We start from the raw sequence: 21,513 nt of genomic DNA, 5'->3' as shown, positions 1-21,513 counted from the left end.
CCACAAGCTGAGACAATGAACAAAGTAAATCTCAAGCCAGTGACCAAACGTGTGTACTCCTGTATTCTACTGACAATCAGAACCCTCAAAGAGAATCTATAAGAATTAGAGATCAACAAACCTAATTCATTCATTTTAGTATTTCCATTTGTCTTGTATGCCGAATCTGCAAGAAAGATAGCAAGAAAATGATTAGAGCTTAAAAGGAAACGCATAATATGGTTCTTTACCACAGGTTCATCATCAAAAACCTTACAGATCTTTATCACTATAATACTTAAAAGGATAGGCATGTATCAAAAAAAAAACAAACCACCAACCTAATTCTTTCATAAAGGAAATGATGAGGAGGAGAAATCTAATGTGAAGATAAATAAGCTTCCTTTTTAGTTCCCATGATAAAGCATCCTTATGGGCCAATAAACTCTAAAGTAGAAGTAGACCACTTGGAATGACTTGACTAGTTTTCTTTCACAGTCATGAAATCAACTTAAGGGCAACACTTTTTTAAGGTTTTAGTCAAAAAAAAATGTAACTGACGCAGGAACATTTTATAGCCCTGAGCCACAAAGCTTCAGCCACGGATTTTTTATTAGCATTATACTGGGAAGAATAAAAAGTCCCTGACCTTCGTTTAAAATCATCACGCTAATGAAAAGAATCATAGCAACACGTGAGACACAACCTCTTCAAAAGAATGAGGAAGACCTTCATAAACCTATATGGAAAGATGTTTCAATATTTTAAGTGAAACAAAAACAAACAATAAGGTGAGAATGGAATATTTATCAGGCTAAAATTTGTGTGAAAAAAGGGGAGGAAAAGATCATTTATACGTGAATTTCTTTATATCTCCAAAAAATATCTCTGGAAAAATACCTAAGGAACTGACAAGGTTGGCCGCCCCTCTTGAGGAGACTTGGGGTAAAGCACAGGGGGCAGGGAGACTCTTCATTGGATATTTACAGTAACTTTAGAATTCTGAACCATATGAACACATGTACTACCCTATTTAAAAATAAAATCGTATTTACAGAAAAACGAAAAATAACAGACAAAACAATCTCTTACCAGATCCTGAGCTCCTTATAGGCGGTCTACACAGGCTCTTCACAGGATCATCACTCATCCCTAACATAGGAAGAGAAAACATTTAAAAATATATAAAATGTCAAACATACTAGATTTCCTATACAATCATCCATTTATTCAACAACGGTTTTTCCGAGCTTTTCATTATGCTAAGTATGGGAATACAACACTGAAACAAAGACAAGTTTCCTCCCATAAAAAATTTATGGACTTGATGGAAAAATTCACAGCTTTTCTCAGCAGACCATGGTTGTATAAAAGGAAAGGAATACCAAATAAAATTTTCCTAAATTTCTCAATTAAGAACCAAAATCTGTATTGTAGCAACACTCAGTTATCTATTCCATTTGTGGCTTAACCTCACTGTGCATTATTTATGGCATGTTTTAATTTAGGATTAACTTCCTAAGAGTTAATACACTCCCTCCAACTATTCAACCTTGTGCACGTTCAGGAAATGCAAACTCTAATTTTAAGTAAAATGTTAATGTTAACCAGGGTTTATTTCAGACTCTGTATGATTCAATGCATAAGGTTAATAGGGAAGCCAATACTATTAAATAAAATGTTAACATTTGCTTAGACAACCAAGGTGTTTTTTCTCAAAGAGCCTCACATAACATAATCTAAAACCCAATCTGTATCTAAATTTCAATTATATTGTTTTGTTTCGTTTGTCTCTACAAAAAGTCATTATGTTTAGCTCTGTATGAGAACTGCAAAAACCACATTCTGAACTGGCTACCAGTGGCTCCCTCCATTACACTGGCTGCCTGTATTTGTTTTTACAAAACTGACTTAACCCAATTTCCCCTTTACAGTACCTAAAAGAGAAATCTTGAAGGGACAGCCATTCATTTGTTCAAAAAATACGTACTGAGCATGTTCTTATGCATCTTAAAGACAGAGATGTAGAAAAGCAATGAAATTGATCTCATGTAGCTCAAAAAAGGCAGAACTAAGATCAGCAAGAGAAAGCTACAGCAAAACAGCTTTCAGTTTAATATAAAAAAAAAAACACCCAAGGGGCTGGCCCAGTGGCAGTAGTGGTTAAGTTCACACGCTCCACTTCAGTGGCCCAGGGTTCACAGGTTTGGATCCTGGGCACAGATCTCCACACTGCTCATCCAGCCATGCTGTGGCAGCATCCCACAGACAAAATAGAGAAAGACTGGCAACAGATGTTAGCTCAGGGCCAATCTTCCTCACCAAAACAAAAACAAAACCAAACTTTCAGTGTTGTCTCCAAAACAGAACAGATAGTGAAAATGATCAGGCAATGTATGAACAGATGCTAACAAAGGGACACCTGCACTAATAGAATCTTTGAGTAGATGACTTCCCTAAATCTTCCAGCTCTAAGATTCAGCGAAATATCTATCTGAGCTAGCATTTTACACATCAGGTATTTAGAACTTATATAAAAAGCTTTAAAAATAAATCTTGGACATGTCCATAATCCCATGATTATAACTACCTTCCTCTTTTTCTCCTCTGTATTCCCACCTTTTTCAGGCTTAATTAAAACCTAATCTATAGACATTAATTACTATTTCAGTTCCCATCTTTCAAGAAGCATTTCCTGAATTCTCTACTACATACATAGCCTTATATAAGCTAGTTGAAGGAGACAGAGTATTAGACAGAGGTATTAGAGAATAAAATAGCAACTATCCTTTTGTAGCAATCTTCTTCCCTCATCTGTGCTTTTGCTCACCACTACACCCCCAGCATCTAGCATGGGAACTGGCATAAAGTAGGTACTCAATAAATATCTGGAGAACGAATGAATGCTCTAACTATAGCAGCCAAAGAATCAAATGCTCATGACAAAACAGTAGGCATTCAAAAATATTTATCTAAGATTATTTAGCTAGAAACCACAACTGTTAGAATAAAAATATCTACTTAACTTTAGGAAAAGTAAACAAAATTTTCCTAGTATACTTTTAGATTATAAAATCAGTTTCATGATTTCCAGAAAGGAATGAATCTGGCCATAGAAAAACAGTTATGTATAGACTGAATTGATTTAGCAACCTAATGGCTATTTTAACGTGAAAATAATTCAGTTCAACTTCAAACAATGAGAAGAGTTCAAACTGTATCCCTGTTCTAAACTAACATAATCAACATTTTTCACAACTTCCAAAAACAGGATGACAAATGATGTGGTTGTCTTTACTAGGTTGTTTTAGAAGGTGGCCCCTTGGTTTACGTCTTTATTCTTAAGGGCATCTTCGGATAAATTTCTTACCGACTACACCAGTGGCCCTATATTCAATTACAGCACTATTCTGAACACCAAAGTTAAACTGAAAGTCTATGATTCTATGAGGAGGCTGAAGGGCCCATCCTTAAATTCGTACTTAAAGCAGTGCTCCATAGAGTGACTCCTATTTAAATAATTCCTCTGCTAGACAGACTTTATAAGCATTCATTTAATAATTCCCTAAACTCTTTCCCCTTTCATTAAGAGGCATGAGATGGGAGCATGCCAAGAGCTAGATGTGGTATATCTTTAAAAGCATCTTTTATAGTAAGAGAACTCTGAGTGTCCCTAATCTCCCAAAGATGCACGTACCCTTATTTCTAGTTATATTGTATGACAGTGTGCTATCGATATATTCCAGGTAATCTACGCATGGGTTCCAATCTATCAATCATCTATACGGTCACTCGTCGCTTACCAATGGGGATGTGTTCTGAGAAGCGCGTCACTAGGCGATTTCATCGTTGTGTGAACATCATAAGAGTGTGCTTACACTAACCTACATGGTATAGCCTACTACATACCTAAGCTATATGGTACTAAGGGGACTACTGTCATATATGTGGTCCTGTCATTGACCGAGACGTTGTTATATGGCACATGACTATACTGAGAAATGTTTTGTCTTTTCCATTTCCAATTATAGCATAAGCTTCTTGAGAAAAAGAAATGCTTAAGCAAAATTTTATGAACTTCACATCTCTTGTAAAATGCCATGAGGAAAAAAAAAACCCTTATATTTGTATGTTTTACCATGTATAGTGATTTTACATGTACGATATCATTTCCGCAGTGGCCTTGTGAGTTAGACAAGGCAAATCATATAAAGGCCTGAGGCTGAAGGTGGGTGAGTAACTCAACCAAGGTCTACTGCTCTTTCCACAACATTATGCAACCATGCATCTCATCAGCAGTCCTAAATATAGGCCTAATGTGAACCCCAAAAGACTGCTCAAGACATTCTATTATACATTAGTTTTATAATGGTCTATAGGCTGGTGTAACAGTCTTCATTACATCAATTTACTTAACTCTAAATTTCTATAAATTTATTCTATATTTTAAAGATGAAAAACTTTGGCTTCTCAAGGTATAAGGGACATGCAATTAAATCTATTGTAAATAAAATTTCAAGAATATGGTTTTTCCAAATGGCCTGGAAAATGTGATTAGAGTATCTACTACTCAAAGTATTTTTCTAAGATAGTTTATATTCGTAACACAGTGACACAGGCTGTTTAAGGAATTAAGCATAAAGGGTGTGTTTATTTGGAACTGAACTTGAACCAGATATACTTTATTCTACATAGAGAATAGAATAGTTCAAATCATAAAGCGTAATCTTATTAGAAGCAATGGATAAGGAAATAAGTCAGGATATGGGTTAAAAAAAAAAGCCAGAGATGATCAGTTTCAATAGCTACAATCATTTATTGTTCTGGGACTTTTCTAATATCAAAAAAAAAAACCCAGAAAATAAACAGAACTAAAAACCAAAGGATATTAAGATTAATAACTGAATTTAATGCTTTCTCCTGCTTTTCAAAATAGTTTAAACAGTTTTTAAAACTTAAGTAGACTATCAAATGTAACCTATTTCCATGTTATATTGATACTAAGATGCAAATATTTTTACACTTTAACATCTCTGAAATTGGGATGCCTCATACAATATAAGGCACATTACAGTTTAATTGGCAGCATTTCTTCCTTCTAGGTGGTACATAAAACAATGATAGTGGATCTTACAACTGATGATATTTTAGATTTGATGAAATACATTATCAAACTGACAAGACTGATTGTATTGTGCCATGATTTTACTATGCAGACCACTTTATCCATTTTAAATGGAAGGTAGTGTGACATATTCATTCACTCAACACTTACAAACTTTAATGAGTAGCTAATTATTACATGGGAGAGTGACAGTGAGATGCCTGGGGAAAATGAAACGGCTTTGGAGAAGACAAACCTGGGCCTGAAGTTTGGCTCAGTCACATATCGTGTAATTGTAGGGAAGAGTCTTAGCTACTCTGAGCTCGTTTTTTCATCTATAACATGAATATATCTATCCTGCATAGTTACATGAATGAATTAACATATACAAAGTGGCTGGTAATTAGTAGGTACTCAAGTACCTGCCCTGTCTTTTCTTGACCCGTGCCTGTACTGCTTAATTCAATAAACAGCCTATAAAGAAGATTCACTGAAACTCTGAATGAGGTATGATTTGGGACCCTTGATGAACAAGGCTATAATCTGCACATTAAAAAAGTTGGCAGGTAAAGAAAAAAACAAAATCACTGTTCTTACCTGGAGTTTCTTGTGTTCTCTGGATGATTTTCTTTGAGCCTGTTTGGCTTAAAACAGTATTCGAAAATAGTTCATCCTCTAAAGAACAGACACGACAATTGTCAAAACTCAGAATATATGATCTAGGTAGAGATTATGCATATTAACAGCAATATGTAAGCAGAAATACAAGTAATTCATTGTTTAGAGATGTGTACTAAGGTTTACCAAAATTTAGGAATTTAATTAGTCAGAAATATGCACTCTTAAGACAATATAAAAATAAACGATTCACTGATGCTTTACAACAGTATTATTTTTGAAAATTTAAAAGATGGGCTTGTTTTTAGTACCCTGGAGTCGATTCTGACTCCCAGCGACCCTGTGGACAGCAGAGCGGAACCCTGTCCGGTCTTTCTGCGCCGTCCTCTCACCTTTTGGTGCTATACCAAACAATGCTCTGCTGTTACGCATACGGTTTTCATGGCCAATCTTTTCAAAAGTGGGTGGTCAGGGCCTTCTTCCTAGTGTGTCAGTCTAAAAACTCTGCTGAAACCTGTCCACCATGACCTGGGTGACCTGCTGGTATGTGAAATACTGGTGGCGTCACAGCAACATGCAGCCGCCACAGTATGCCAACCGACAGGCGGGTAGTGTGGTTCCCTGAACAGGAAATACACCTGGGCCTTGGTAGTGAGAGCCATCAAATCTTAAGCACTAGACCCCACCAGGGCTGGCCTAAAAGATGGGCTAGAGTTTCATAAATGATGTGGAAAAAGCAAAAGAGTGAAAAATGTTTAGAGTCTTACAGATTCACTAAAATAAAGGTAAATCCTTTGTGTGCTAAAAAATTAGCTTGTATAGCTGCACTAGGCTCTGTGGGAGAGTCAACACAACGTAACATATTTATCGCCTGCTATGGGCAAAGTATTCTTCCAGATACTGAAGGAGACACAGAATTAGGGTAAGTACTGAAGTATAACATGGCCCTTCCAATATACATGACAGGATCTTAGTCTTTGGGGAGTTTATAATCTTAGAATAGAGTGATAACTAACATATATACGGACTAAACTGTCCTGAGTTGTTACATCCAGCAGTAACTTACATATCTTTAAGTTTCCAAAATCAACACACCTTCAAATGTGTCAGCAGGAAAATGTGCAGTCTATTCCTCTGCCCTAAAGTGAAAATCCACCTCCTCTTTATATCCATCAATGGTCTACCACTAACTATGTAATCCCACTGTGATTCAAAAACCTTGATTTTTACCTCGTAGGTGCCTTACATGGGGCTAACATGAAATTTCACCTGTCTCTTAGTGTTAGGATCGGGGGGAGGGCAGGGTGGGAGAAGAGAGATTAAGGAAGTTGATCCACCTGTGACGTACCTAAACCCATACACTCACTTTGTCAGCATCCTTTTAGCCCATTCAGACGAAAACTAATTAGAATCTTGCTTTCTCAGGCTTCTTAACCATTGAAGTTACACTGAGGGCCCCCAACGTGGCGAATTTCTGGCAGACACCGCCATACTCGGAAAGAGCGATCGGCTCAAGTTTATCAGACATTGGGGAGCTTCAAGTTCAGGATAACCGACTTACCCCATTCCGGTGTAAGTCTTTGGGTAGAGTCTTAAGCCAATTTATCAACCACGCTATCCCTCCAAATGCCCACTCACAAAATTTCCCCTCCCTCTCTCCCCACCGGGGAAGTGAAGGAGAAAGACTGGAAGGTTAGGTTAGAACTATGCTTCTCAGCTGAGGACTTCTGGCCTCTGTTAAAGGAGGAAATGGAAGTGGCTGTGGCAGCAACATCCGCAGGACAGAGGAAACCGAAATGAAGCCGAGCCTGCAGTGATTCCGCATCCCGCCTAACTAGCCGTCCCCCCGAGGCCTGTAGAAAGAGGCAGTCCTGACACCCCTAAACTGATGCCTGGGGACGGGCAGAGCTCCCCGGCTCCGCAGGCCAGCCTCTCTCCAGTCCTCCCGCCCGAGTCTCTTTCCCGCCCGCGCCGGGGCGGGCCCCGCGCAGGGGCGCAGGTCCAGGGGGCGGAGAAGCCCCGGGTCCGGCGGGGATGAACTCCGGGAGGAGGAGCACACACACCCTCCGCGCCCGCCCGCTGCGGCCGCTCCCTGGCTGTCGGCTGAGACTCTTACCTCCGCCGGCCTCACCTTCAGAGGAGTGAGAGTCCCGCAACCCTCTCCTGGTCGTAACCGGAGACGGATGCGGCGGAGGCTGCGGTGAGTGCTGCTGCTGCTGGAAGCGAGCAACGCGTCGCGTCTGCATCTCCTCGGCTTCCGGGGGCCGCGGCTGCCTCCGCTGCCGAGACCGAAGGTAGTAGGCGCTTTCTCTCGCTTCCTCTTTCCCAGAATGAGGCCGGAACTCTTCTAGCGGTACTCGTCTTCCCACCGGGGACTTTTCTTTGGCCACCCGGGGCTCGAAGTCGCCGTACACTTCTGGCGGCGCTTCTGAGAACCTCACTTCCCGCCGGCCGTGGCGCGCCGGCGGAGTTCCGTACGCAGGCGCGTCACTGCCGCCGCCATTTTGAGGGGCGAGCCGCCCTCTTCCTTCCCGTAGGGGGGCCCTGGGCGTGACGGACAATCCCCATTCTTCCCTCACCGGCTCCGCCTGCCGCCCTTCGCCCGCCATAGTTGTTGACGCAGCTTGAGTCGATCGCGAAGATGCTTTGGGGTCCCTAGATTCTCCTGCCGTTGATGGCAATGGCTTTTCGGGGCTGCGGGGCGGTGGTCGCGGCGGTCAGGGAGGCAGTTGAGAGTCGCCGGGGCCGCCGCCTGCGTCGTCACTGCTGTGCCGCAAACCTGCCTCTGGGCCCATGGTGTCCGAGAGGCAGTGCCTGTGCTGGGTCAGCTGCTGTGGGTCACTCCCGCCTCCTGGCTGAAGGCACCAAAGAGGAGGAGAAGAGGGAGGAGGACGTCGCTGTCCTTGGCTTTGGGGCTGAGGGGGAGGAGACGACGGAGGGACAACTGGCGGGGCAGATTGCCTCTCCTAAGCCCAGCTGCTCGTGCCAACTGCTGTCCGTAAACGGCAGACGCCCGTCTGCCCCCCCGCCCCCGCCCCCAGTGCCCAGCGTCTGGGAAAGGCCGGGAGAGACCGGGGCGGAGAAGCAGTTTCAGTCCTCGCCCCTGACTGTTGCGCAGTTTTCCTGGAACCCTTTTGATCGACTGTTACCTTAGCCGTGCCTTTCCAAGTGTCCCTAGCAGGAGTGAGCATGAGAGAAACTTTTGTAGGTGTCACCTTGGAGAAAATTTTATTTTCAAGCTCCTTGTGAAGGCAGTTACGCCGTTTTAAATTTAAGTCACCTGTTGAGGGTGTACAAAGTTCGATCTGCAGGCGTCCTCGGGTGGGTTTCCGTTTGCAAGATGTACACAGAGCATATAGTCTTATTCCCGGCCTTCGTATGCAAACTCTGCCCGCAGCACTGTTCGCAAACCTTGGTAGCGCTGTGTTCTGGACAGTGAGAAACGAACAAATACTTTGGTTAATGACAGCGCTGTCTTTTTAACTTGAGATCCTTTATTTTTACTTTGATTTTGGGCATGACTTGATGCATTGCATTTGATTTAGGGTTTCCTGTGTTTACCAAATAAGAAAAGGTGATAAAACCCGCTTGTTTCCCCTCCGTATACCACATTTTACATGTGAATAATCTGCAAATAGCTAACCAAATTTAGAGGTACTGAGGAAAAGTTAGTTAAGGTCTGAGTAGTTATTGAAAGAAAGATTAATGTTATTTTCAAATATACACACGTATTTTCTATAATTGATTTTAGCGACTAGATTTAAAAACCTGTAACTTAGATACCAGTTACAATAAGTGATTCTGAAAAGTTTGCAGGTATTTGTTTTCTTTCAAGTATTTTAAACTCCCTCGAATGTTTTTGAGCAACTCTTGCTCAAACTGGGCACAAATTTCAATTTAATGAAATCTTAAGGTGTACTGTGCTTTCACTAATAGTTCGGTAAGTTTGGCCCCAGACACAAGAAATTACATGCTTTAGAGTCACCTAGGTTTAGCCTGTTAGGAGTTGAGTTTAGCTTTGTTTATTGTATACAATATAGCCAAAGAATCTGGAGGAACAGTAGCAAGGGAGATGCTACCTTTTTTTAAAAAAATCTTTTAAGGGCAAATCAAACTATATTCTTCCTTGTCAGCCTGGGTTAGGTAGTATATTTGGAAAATTTGGGGGACTTAACTCTTTTCTGACAAAATGTTGAAGAGTATATTGATACTTGGTAATACCTGGCTGTTATATACTTACGTTGTAAGTAATACTTTCTCCATAAGGTGCCTGTTATATTATTCATTATTAACATATGATAGTAAAAATTCTGTAATAGATGTAGTTACTAGAGGATATAAAACTTTATAGTATTAATACACAAAGTTCATTTTATGAACATTAATGCATATATTAAGAGCCTCTTTAAAACATTTGCTGGGACAGGTGACTATGGAAACTTGGATGCACACTTGTAAAACTTGGGTTTGGGGGACGTACTAAAAAAGAGAAAAGGACACGAGTTTCTACCTATTATGGAACAATCAGAGAAGATGAGAGGTGCTACGGATTGTTGAATGATGAGTACATGTATTGTTTTGTAATTAAAAACGCTTGTAAAGGCTTAGGAATGGCTTTCCAAAGAGCCAAATCACGAGAATCTTAAAGTAAAATCAGAGGCCTGGTAACTTTACTATGTATATTTGCTTTGGGTTTTGCTTCTTTTGTCTAGGTGGTAAGAATACATAATCCTAGCTCTGCCCTACCTGCCTCCTACAGCTAGCAACCTTACAGGTACCAACTTTCATCACTGACTGTAAACTCTTGTCAAACCAGATATTCTGCTGCAGATGTTTTCCAGACTACAAGGGTGGCCCAAAAGAGGTGACACTGCAGAGACGGTAGACTCATAGCCAGTGTTATAAGGGAATTGCTGGGCCACAAATACTAAGAGGTGGCAGAGCTCTGGATGTAACTTACTTTGGGAATTTGAACTCTGTAGAGGAATTAATGAATCAAAGGAGAAGACAGAAGAAATGATTATAACAAAGCATACACATTAATTCATATATTTATTAAACATCTATTCTGCGCCAACATAGATGTTTAATGAATATATGAGTTAAATTAATGACTGTATTCTTTACCCTTAGGGAATTTTCCATGTATTAGGGAAGAAAGATACACTAAAAATTCTAATTCAGTTAAATGACTGGTATTAATTTATATACCTGGCTGTTAGGCCTAGGCCTGGAAACCCATTGTCTTGACACTGAATTTCTAAATAAAGTAGCTATTTTAAAGATTTTATTTTTTTCCTTTTTCTCCCCAAAGCCCCCAGTACGTAGTTGTATATTCTTCGCTCCTTCTAGTTGTGGCATGTGGGACGCTGCCTCAGCGTGGTTTAATGAACAGTGCCATGTCCGCGCCCAGGATTCGAACCAACGAAACACTGGGCCACCTGCAGCGGAGCACGCGAACTTAACCACTCGGCCACGGGGCCAGCCCCTAAAGTAGCTATTTTAAATGAAACATTTTACTTTAAAATAAGGTAATTTTTGAACATGTTTTTTGTTTAGAGTAAGCAGAAATCCAGTTATTTACCGAGAAAGTGCCTATCCATTTATTGTGCATAATATGCACATTTCTGGTCAGATAGGGAAATAACTTTGGGGTTATATCTTAGTAGAAAGAGGCAACATTGTTATTTTTAGTGAGGAAAAGGTTAAAATATTAAATAAGAGGAAGTAAATTAAACACATAGTAGCTGGCTCCATTTATTCCCCGTTCTCACAAGTGATAGAAAAAATATTTTAAAGACTGTTAATACAAATGACAATGTCTAGCTGAAAACGTTATATCGAAATTAAGAAAATTTAACGAAGTGAACGGAATATAGTAAATATTCTTCCATCTATTCTTTGTTGCATTAGAAATTGCAGTCAGTTATTAAACAGCATCTAAGAATGTTCCCAGATCCTGCGACTTCTCCCAAAAGAGGATGATTGAGAAGTGAAGGCACCAAAAATCACTGTTTCATGAAGAATCAATAAATATTTGAGCTTCTGCTATGTGCTAGCCAGACCCTGTTCTAGGTGCTGGGGATTCAACAGTGAAAGAATAGACCAAAGGACGAAAATCCCTGCTTTATTGAAGTTTATATTCTATGGGAGTCAGGTAAAAATAAAGATAAGTAAAATAGTTTGTTGGTCAGAAGTGTTATGGAAAAAAACGAAGAAAGGAGAAGTGAGATTTACATGAGTAGATTTCTTCTCTGTTGTCTTGAATTGGTGTAAGTCAGGAACAGAAATTTTAGACTGACTTGACCTTGCCCCTAACCAATTATGTGTTCTTGGGTAAGCTGCTTGCCATCTCTCAATTTTCACATTTATGAAGTTAATAGATGAAAATGATAGCTATTTTTTATTCATCACTTACTAGTATCATTTAGCCGACACTGTTGGGTACCTTAGCACATTTACTCACAACAACCTCTTGAGCTATGTAGCGTTGTCCCCAATTAACAGGAGCAAACGAGGTTTAGATTCAGCACGTTTGAGGACATGCACCTAGTAATGGTAGAGGCCGGCTTCCAAGTGATGTCCGACTGGTGCTTGCCGTAATCATTGGGCAGAGCCTCCACTGTTTGGTTCCGTGGGTTCTTCCAGCCTGTGGATTTTAGGTCATTATAAGGGCTGGGGTGCTCGTCTTGCAGGGATGCCTGTCTTCCAGTCAGTTGGCCCCAGAGGACGCGGACGTGTGGCTCTGATGCGCGCGCTCACCGCGGCGCTCGCCCGGGCGCTGGCCGCCTGCTGGGGCGTGGCGAGAGGTGGGGCCGACTGGGGCGGAGGCGGGGCAGGGCGACTACCAGTCCCGGCATTCCGCGGGCCGTGCCCGCCCGGAGGTCGGCGTCACGTGGACAGGGAGGGGGACTGTTCTGTTGGCCGCGTCGGAGGGGTGCAGCCTGGGGCAGAAAGAACACTCGAAGGGCTCCGCTGACGCTGACAGTCGACGCTTTAAAACCTCGCTAGAATTTGTAAGTAAACGAAATGTATATACAACTTTTCCATGTTTTAATATTTCATCTGATAGCTAATTTCGAAAGATCTTTGAGAAACGATCCTTCCCCACCCCCACTTCCCTACTGCAAGATCCCTAAATGGAGCAGATTGGGGTACATTTTTGTTTTGTAGTGAAAAAAAGAGGCTCTTATAAACATTAAACAATAAGGTGGGAATAAATGTTTGATTTGGACTTTGAGACGGGAAGCAGAATTCCTCTCAGGCTCAAAATGTAAATGGGAAATCAGACTACCAGTGCAGGTGGTGATTACTTCCCTTTACCTCTGTGCCAAACAGGATCCCAAATTCGTCATCTTAATCCTTATAAGATAGTAACCCCCCCCCCCTTTTTTAACCCAAATAGTGCTAAGAAGGGCAAAGTTTGAAGTTTTAGTAAGATCCTACAATTACCATTTTGCTTTACATATTATATATGTAATCCCAATTGTGTTTCATACCCAGTGAGAAAGTTTCTCTTTTTCCTTCTTTGACTGAAGTGTACAGTGCTATCAGTAGTGCTTAATTGTTAGGCTTTGTACGCAGATACAGAAATGTTATCTTAATCTGATTCAACATACTGTTTTTGTTTCAGTTTTACCTGTTTTTAGGCTTTAAGACATTTTATTTTGGATCTATATGAGAGATCCTTTTCTTGTTTCTATTTTTTAAAAATTAGAGCCGTGGCAGCTATCCATATTTATCAGCTTTATTTTTCAAGCACATAATTAGTATATAAACAGCCAGTGGGAAATCATTTAATGAAGAAAGGAACTTCGTGGTAGAGGAACTAAAAAAATATTCTTGGAAGCCTTTGTGTGGATTAGAACAGCTTTAAAAACTGACGTTTGCTATGAAACTTTAAAGTGGGAGCCTCTCAGTAATGTTTGTTTTGCTGAATGCAGAGTCGGCAAGTTGATTATCACTTTCGATGCTGGTTTATCACGTAACCATGAGTGACTCATTTAAGCTCTATTTCACTTGTTTTCTTTCTGTAGAGGTGGTGATACTAGCCTGAGAGCTTCTGTAATTTACAAATAAAGTGACTTAAGAATATAGCTAATTATTTGAGGATTATTAGGTATTTTAGTACTATATTGTGTCTTGTATATAATTTATTTGTGCCCAAGAAGTCATTTAAGCTGTATTCCATATCTTATGACTACTAATGTGTCGCACATGAGATAATTCAATATAGTGATTATACTTGATCATAAATTTTACACAGCAGATCAGGCATTTGTGCGTAATGAAGGATGTCCTCAACACTGGTTGTGAGCATAAACTTTGGAGTCACAGCTGAGTTTGAATTCCAGTTCTGTCATGTGTGACTTGGCAGGTTGCTTTATTGCTCTGAGCCTGTTTCCTCATCTGTAAAATCCATAAGGTTATTTGAAATATTAATGAAATAGTTTAAGGACTCAATAAATGGAAACTTATTACTAACTGGGCTACTTTCTTAACTAATATTAAAGGAGTTGGCACATGAATTTGATAATCAAAATAGAAAGGAAGAAAATTCACCTATAATTCCACTACCTCAACAGAGCAAATTGTTTTGATTTTTGTGTACTCTCCATTAGCCCTTGACCATAGGTGTACATAATGTAAATGTAGTAACATTTTTGAAAAAAGTCAAATTAAAACATTGATTTGTTAACTTCTGAGGATTTTGCTTAAATTACACAAATAGAACTTTCTGGTTCTGCCTTTATTCTGATCTACTAGTGAAGAAACAGCAGAACTGTTTTTTAGCACAGTTTCCACTTGCTTTCCCCATTCTAAAAAATAAAACCTGTAGTTGCACTTTTATTTAATAGTTCAATAATAAAAATTAACAGCTTTTGAGGACTTCTTTTGTGGCCCTGTAGTAGTAAGTGCTGCACAGTGTCTTTTAACCCTCACAATGCGTCTTTCATCTGGGGAGTATTATTGCATTTTGTGGTTAAGAAAACCACAGCATAGAGAAGAGTTCACCAATCCGATGCTGGAGTAGTCCTTCTGGCCTGGGTAGTCTGAGTTAGAGGACAGTGCTGCAAGGGTTTTATATTTGTAGATTCAGTATATGGATGGTAGGTCATATAAACAGGCAGGAGTTGATCCTGGAGGCTGATTTAGAACTTCTTTGTATAAAAGTAATAGTATTTGTACTTTATAACTGCTGGGACCACCACATTTTAAAAAATTTTTATAGAAAGATAACAAAGATAGGAGTGTTAGCGCCTTAACAGATGAGGCATTCACCTATAGTTTTATTAGCTGTGTTAGTAAAAATATGATTTATATACAAGACAAGTGATTAAGACTAAATTTTCCCCTTTTTTATTAGAGAGAAACATAGTAAAGTAAACATAGGGTTTATAGTGAAGAAAAACTAACTTTTCTTCTTTAAAGCAGTGTTTCTTAAACTTTATAGTAAGCATCAGAATCATCTGGTGAACCTGTTAAAATACAGACTCCTTCAGAAGATCATCAGATTCTGGTCCAGTAGGTTTGGGATGAGGCCCAAGAATTTGCGTTCCTAGCAAGCTCCCAGGTGATACTAACGATTTCCAGCTAATGAGTTTGGTAAGGAAACAAATATTGGTGGTTGTCCAAATTGTTGGCCTGACAGTGAAACTCCAGTAGCAATGAGCACCCAGCTCTTGGTTTTTAAACACGGTTCTCAATAAAAGGAACTAAGATTTTTTGGTGAAGTAGTTGATTCCAGAGCTGGGGCAGGGAAAATACAAGATGAGCCTGGAACTTCTGATCCTTGAAATTAAGGAAATGCTCAAAAAGTTTTTGGGAGCCATGATGTGGCAGGCGTCCCACATATAAAGTGTAGGAAGATGGATACAGGTGTTAGCTCAGGGCCACTCTTCCTCAGCAAAAAGAGGAGGATTGGCAGCAGATGTTAGCTCAGGGCTAATCTTCCTCAAAAAAAAAAAAAGTTTTTGGGGCTTGTTGAAAGGACACAGGAGCCAACTTGAGGGAGCTCCTAATGGCCGAAGCTGGAATGACTTGAGCAACAAAATGAATAATGATAGTATTGGATTTTAACCCATAGAATCAAGTAAGTATCCATGAGTCCATAGTGACATAGTTGAATAGATACAGGAGAATGGACACTCTTTCTTACAGAAGAATTCCAATTAATAAACATGGAAAGCAGGAAATAGAAAATCACCATTAGGCAAAGAGCACTGCAGTAATTATTGCAGACAAAATTCACCTGTGATGCTAGTGGGTGGAAAGTTTGAGGAAAATCAGGATATTTGCATAGCCTCAAAGTAATTCCCCCAAGATAATTATTAGCTACAAAGGAAAAATGGTAGCTTGACAGTGGAGACACCATGTCAACCAACTGATTGAGGTTAACATCACTAGTAACAGTGCATATGGACATCACGAACCCAGTGATGCGATGCAGTTGGAACAACGCAACATCACTTCTCTGATGTTACTCTTGCCAAAAATGCATAACATCTTTCTAATCATGAGAAAACATTATACGAACCCAAATTGAGGGCTATTCAGCAAAATAACTGACCAGTACTTTTCAAAAGTGTCAAGGTCCCAAAGACCAGGAAAGGTCACAAAAGACAAGTAAATACTGAGAAACTGTCACATATAGAAGACTCAGGAGAATTAACAACTAAATGCAGTATGGGATTCCAGATTGGACCCTGGAACAGAAAAACAACATTAGTGGAGAAAACTGGTGAAATTTAAGCAGTCTGTAGTTTAGTTAATTGACTTGAACCAGTGTTAATTTCTTGGCTTTTATATTGTACTTTAATTTTATGAAATGTTGCCTTTAGGAGAAACTGGGTAAAGGATGTAAAGGAACTCTGCACTATTTTTGCAACTTTTCTGTAAGTTTGAAATTAGTTCAAAATAAGTTGTTTAAAAAAATGTGTTGGCTTGATGTAAATACTAAAGATGATTAGGGGAGTTGAGCCAAAACTGGGAATCAGTTATGCTACCCACTGTCAGAAATCTTAGCAAACTCTTTGATCCTTTGTGCACTGCATTTTACCTCTACATGGTCAGCCCAAGCCTGAGATACAAGTCAAGGGAATTGGGAGGGAGTAAGAAGGGGAAGAAGAAAAGGAAGATTTTCCGTACTCAGAAAATGTATATAGTATCTGAACTGCTCCAGGCATTGAGTCTTTATGTAAGAAACAGTTCCCTGAGAAAGTAATTGGAGTCCTTTTTGTTCCTAGTTTGGTACTTCTTCAAACTCCTTTTGAAAAATATGGAGTAAGTACAGTTAATGAACATACTGGGAAATGAGTGGGAAATTGCAGAAATAATAGTACTGACATGTTATGACAATGGATATGGTGCAGAGGAGTGGGTAAGACTTAGAAACTTAGTTTTAAACAGACAGGAATATCTGGTACAAGTATAGAAATACCTAAGCTTGGCCCTAGGTCTCACTATTGAAAGCTGCATATTAACCTTAAAAGCTTTGGCTGCTGGTATTTTATGTTGAAACTGTAGATAGAATTTGAACCATGGACTTGTAGTTCATTAGGGCAAGGTAGATTGAAATATACCAGTAAATTGCTCAACCAGTTGTTCCCCTCTGGTATGCTAGCAATGCACACACACACCTGTGTTGTTTGTCGGTTCCTGGCCTAAGAGAACATTCTGCAGCTGTTTTCTAACTCAGGATCATATTTTTCTTTCGGCTTATCTCTTCTTCGTAGGAAGGAACAACATCGTGTGTGTTAAACAATGCTAAAGATTGTCATCCGTATGCCTTCTCCCAGTGATCTCAAGACTTTCCCAAATTAAAAGTAGTTCCTCAGAAAACAGGATGAAGACGTTTTCCAGGAGCATTGTTTTTATAATTTTAACAAAGAATTATTTTAGATTATATGAGTTTAAAAAGACGAGCTATTCCTTTTTTTCATATTCCTTAATCTCCCATCATCTAAATTCCAAGCTAGTTATGAAATATGAAGCTACTAAGATTTTGCTTCGTATATGAAACTTATCAAAGAAACTGTCATACAAAAAAATAGGCAGTTTTGATTAAATAGCCTTATAATATAATACTCTATGGAAGAAAATATTTAAAATGGGAACTCAAGAAGTTTTAAAGCATTTATATTTTTTCTATGTGCCTATCTTTTGATATTACCTATCACATGAGGAGTTGGCTGAGGCCGAAGTCTAAGGGACATATTTGCCTGGAGAAGTCACCCCAATCCTGATTCAGTCTGAAACTTCTATTATCCTACCATTAAAAAGAAAAAGGGAATTTTTGTCTATCAAAGGCAGATTTGAGCTTGCTTACTAACATCCATTCAGGAAATAGCAAAGAATGAAATAGAATCAGAATATTTAGAAAAGATGATTATTTAGTATGTAGTAAGCTGCCATCGTTAGTAGATGTAAATTTCAGTGGATTAAAAAGAACTGCATTTTCTATTTTGGTGTTAAAGTGCTATTTCCAAAATTTTTTTGTAATAAAGTTTTAGGAAGAATCTTAAATTTATTTCAGTTCTCACACACAAAACCCTGATTTGTCTTTTTCTTTTGTAAACATTTGTGCAGCAGGGAAGCTCTTTACGCTTCAATTTTGGTCCACAGTTATTGGTTAGTAGGTTTGAAAATAAAGGCGTTCGGCTGCTTCTGTGGGCCTTCCTGAATTTCTCGTGCTTTCTACAGACCATCTTTTCATATCCACCCAAAAGCCTTTAGCCTTTACCCAAAGCATTGACTCCACTCTAGATTCCCTGCACATCTAGAAGTCCTGTAAGATTTTTCTCTCTTTGTCCATAGGATTTGGCATAGGGCCTGGTGCATGGTGGATTCCCCAATAACTTAAACAGTTATGTTTAATAATCAGTAAAGTAGGGGTGGTTCTCAAGGTAGTCTCAGCATTTCTTCAAGCCTGATAACAATCATGTATTTGCCTTAAATTAACTTCTTTTGACTTAAGCTAATGGAGTTGAGGAAGGAAATAAATCCAGAATATCTAAATCTTTCTTTATGATGTGGGCATTTTGCATATTATCTGTAATTTAAAACATTGAAAATTTCTAAACCAAAGTTAGTAGCACTGGTTTTTTCTTGTTTTATTAGAAGTTCTGATTGGCAGGTCTACATGTCTAATTAATAAAAACGAGAGAGTGAAATTATTACAGGAATGCTAGTTGTTGGACATCCTTCCAAAATGAGATCTGGGGAGGGGCATCTGCTGGGAATGGAAGTTGCCTGAGATAGCATAATGATTAGGAACCACGAATGCCTACTGGTTCTGGACTATTTAAAATTCTTTTGGGAGTCTAAAAGTATGTACTCTCTTTCCGGAAAAAAATGCACATATATACTTAAAAATTTTTATATATAATTTCAGAGGATTCAGGACTCTCTGAAACCTGTCTTAGATCTTTTTGTATGCAAGTGGAAAATTATGAGAGATGATTTCTCCCACCCACACCTCAATATATACGCACAATTGAAGAGTATTCTGTAGCTTCGCAAACAGCTTATGAAAGGGCTTTCTAAAGTTTAACTGTCACTGCTCCAGAAAGGCAATATCTTAACAGTGGCAAAGGCTACAGGCTCTGGAACCAGTCTGGATTCAGATACTGATTTTTCTACAACGGCCTGTGTGACCTTGGGCAAGTTGCTCAACCTCTCTTGTTTCCCTAACCATAAAATGGAGTTTTGTAAGGACTGCATGAGTTAATACATGGCAAGTGTTTAGAACAGATAGTGGCACTCAATAAGTCTTAGTTGTTGTTATTTAGTATTTTTATCTCAGAGGGTTAGGTACTCTTAAATACCTGGCTGTGTGAATTTCTCTGGGTTGTATCTTGCCTGGCAGGAGGGTGCCTTTTTCTAATTTGCACAAAGGCACCATATGAAATAACAACATCCTTGCCCACAGATGCCCGCCTTTGTGGAATATGCCAAGATAAACTTTCTTTTTCATACCAGCATTAGGTAGGCCTCTTTACCTTATTTCTGGGATGAGATAGTTGCTAACAATTGAGAAAGACGAAGATCTATATCCTTCTGTAAGGCTTCTCTTTTCCTCGGTGTGTCAGTCACCTGCTTTGCCTCTGAGCGGAGTAACTGCTTCTGCTCTTTTTGTCCACAGTGTGAAAGTTTGGTTTTCCTATTAGTCTCTTTTTCTAGTCCATTGCATTTCCTCTCTACTCTTTTTTTTTAATTATAAAATATTGAATCGCAACTATGTAAGCTATCAGGATTTATGATACAGTGAACAATCCTGTACCTTCACCTAGTTAAAGAAAAAACATTTCCGATTATCTGTAAATGCTCTGTATACCTGCCCATCCCATCCCCTTCCCTCTCTCATCAAAGGTAATAATAATCCTTGTGCTTATCCTTTTCTTTTTAGCTTTATTGCATATTTATTCCTAAACAATATATTGAAACTTTATGTAAATGCAAACTATATAATTGTGTGTGCTTGTGTATTCTTCTGCTACTTGCTTTTTATTTTTTAGCTCCATATTCTTGAGTTTCATCTATGTCTGTATGTACAGTATTCCATCATATGGCAATACCTCAATTTATTTATCCATTCTCCTGTTCACGGACAGTTTGGCTGTTATTTTGCTATTACACAAAGAACTAGCATGAATATTTTTATTCATGTTTTTAAATGCACATGTGCAAATTTCTCTAGGGTATATAGCTAAGAGTGGAATTACTAAGTTACAGGAGATGCACACCTTCAGCTTTACTAGATAATGCCAAATTAATTCCAAAATGGTCGTAGTAATTTATGCTCTTGTCGTTAGGGTATAAGGATTCAAGTTACTCTTTTTTCGTGCTGGTTATTCATTCAAGAAGTGTTTATTGGGCACGTACCGGCAGTAAATAAAAAGACAAAAAGGACTACTCTCGAGGAGTTTATATTTTAGTAGAGATAAATAGCTAAAATACGTAATATATCAAAATGGTATATGTGTAATGGGAAAAAATCAGTAAAGCAAGAGGAGGGGATGTCATCCTCTTACTCTTAGAGTAGTGTAAGGATTAGAGACTAAAGGGATGAGGTATAAGCAGGAAGCTCTGGGCTTCGTGTGGTGATCGACATAAACAGGGATATAGGTATGATGAGACTGGTTGGTTGTGATGCTCTCAAGCAGATAATGGTAGTGAAGCTGTGAGTGTGGGGGAGTGGAGTTTGAGAATCTGGCCAGGAGCATTTTCGGGAGGCCCTCTTTGCTCATCCAGTATTGATAAGTCTAAGGAATGAGTGAGGAGGCTGGTAATAGGTGATCTTATTCTGCACACTTAGTGCTTTGGGGCCCTCTTTTGACTCTTGCCCAAAGTTTGGAGAGGACCAGGGGAGGGGTGGTCTTGTCTGGAACATGTGGAACACTAGGGTTCTGTTGATTCAGGAGTACTTGGAGCTGTAGTGTTTGCTTGACTCTTGAAGTTGGAGAAATGGAGGTTAGGGGAAGGGCGGATTTATTCTGAGCATTTGGAGCTTTAGGGCTTCCTCTTAACCCTGTCCAATGAGATGTGGAGTCCTGGGGGAGGGTTGGTTTTGTCTAGAGCATGTAGAGCCCCCGTTGTCAAACTTGTTAATTTTTGCCAGTCTGGTGGATGTGAAATAATATCTTGCTGTGGTTTTAATTGCATTTCCCTTTTTCACTGTAAAAATCCAAAATTCTGTATCTTTTCAATATCAGACTTAGTCATATAACTTTACTACAAACTTTTGTGCTAAACCCCATGAGCATGTGGGTTTTATTCATCATTTGTCTGTCCCATGTACTAGATACTCAAGA

General features: G+C 39.3%; 2 protein-coding genes across 14 annotated transcripts in view; one reads left to right on the top strand and one right to left on the bottom strand.

The window, feature by feature from the left end:
- TOR1AIP1 (torsin 1A interacting protein 1) overlaps nucleotides 1-12,391 on the bottom strand; it is a 38,789-nt gene extending 26,398 nt beyond the window's left edge. For 2 of the 10 annotated variants that reach the window (XM_023640643.2, XM_023640644.2), the window contains exons 1-5: nucleotides 12,251-12,391; nucleotides 7,818-9,129; nucleotides 5,681-5,758; nucleotides 1,072-1,131; nucleotides 122-166 (exon numbers count right to left, since the gene is read on the bottom strand). In XM_023640643.2, the coding sequence (XP_023496411.2) occupies nucleotides 122-166; nucleotides 1,072-1,131; nucleotides 5,681-5,758; nucleotides 7,818-8,310 (676 nt within the window). In that variant the 5' untranslated portion in view covers nucleotides 8,311-9,129; nucleotides 12,251-12,391. Of the gene's footprint in view, nucleotides 1-121; nucleotides 167-1,071; nucleotides 1,132-5,680; nucleotides 5,759-7,817; nucleotides 9,130-12,119 lie in introns of all 10 variants that reach the window. The other 8 variants (XM_014739580.3, XM_023640645.2, XM_070267819.1 and 5 more) reach the window with 4 other exon arrangements.
- The window catches only part of TOR1AIP2 (torsin 1A interacting protein 2), a 36,493-nt gene continuing 22,702 nt past the window's right edge, over nucleotides 7,723-21,513 (top strand). Inside the window, exon 1 of one of the 4 annotated variants that reach the window (XM_005609757.4) lies at nucleotides 7,723-7,995. The gene's annotated coding sequence lies outside the window, so the exon portion shown is untranslated. Of the gene's footprint in view, nucleotides 7,996-12,497; nucleotides 12,718-21,513 lie in introns of those variants that run through there. The other 3 variants (XM_070267824.1, XM_070267823.1, XM_023640646.2) reach the window with 3 other exon arrangements.

The sequence above is a fragment of the Equus caballus genome, chromosome 5, assembly GCF_041296265.1.
Source record: "Equus caballus isolate H_3958 breed thoroughbred chromosome 5, TB-T2T, whole genome shotgun sequence".
Taxonomy (NCBI): Eukaryota; Metazoa; Chordata; class Mammalia; order Perissodactyla; family Equidae; genus Equus; species Equus caballus.
The sequence above is the reverse complement of the archived record's forward strand: the minus strand, read 5'-3'. Positions and strand labels throughout refer to the sequence as shown.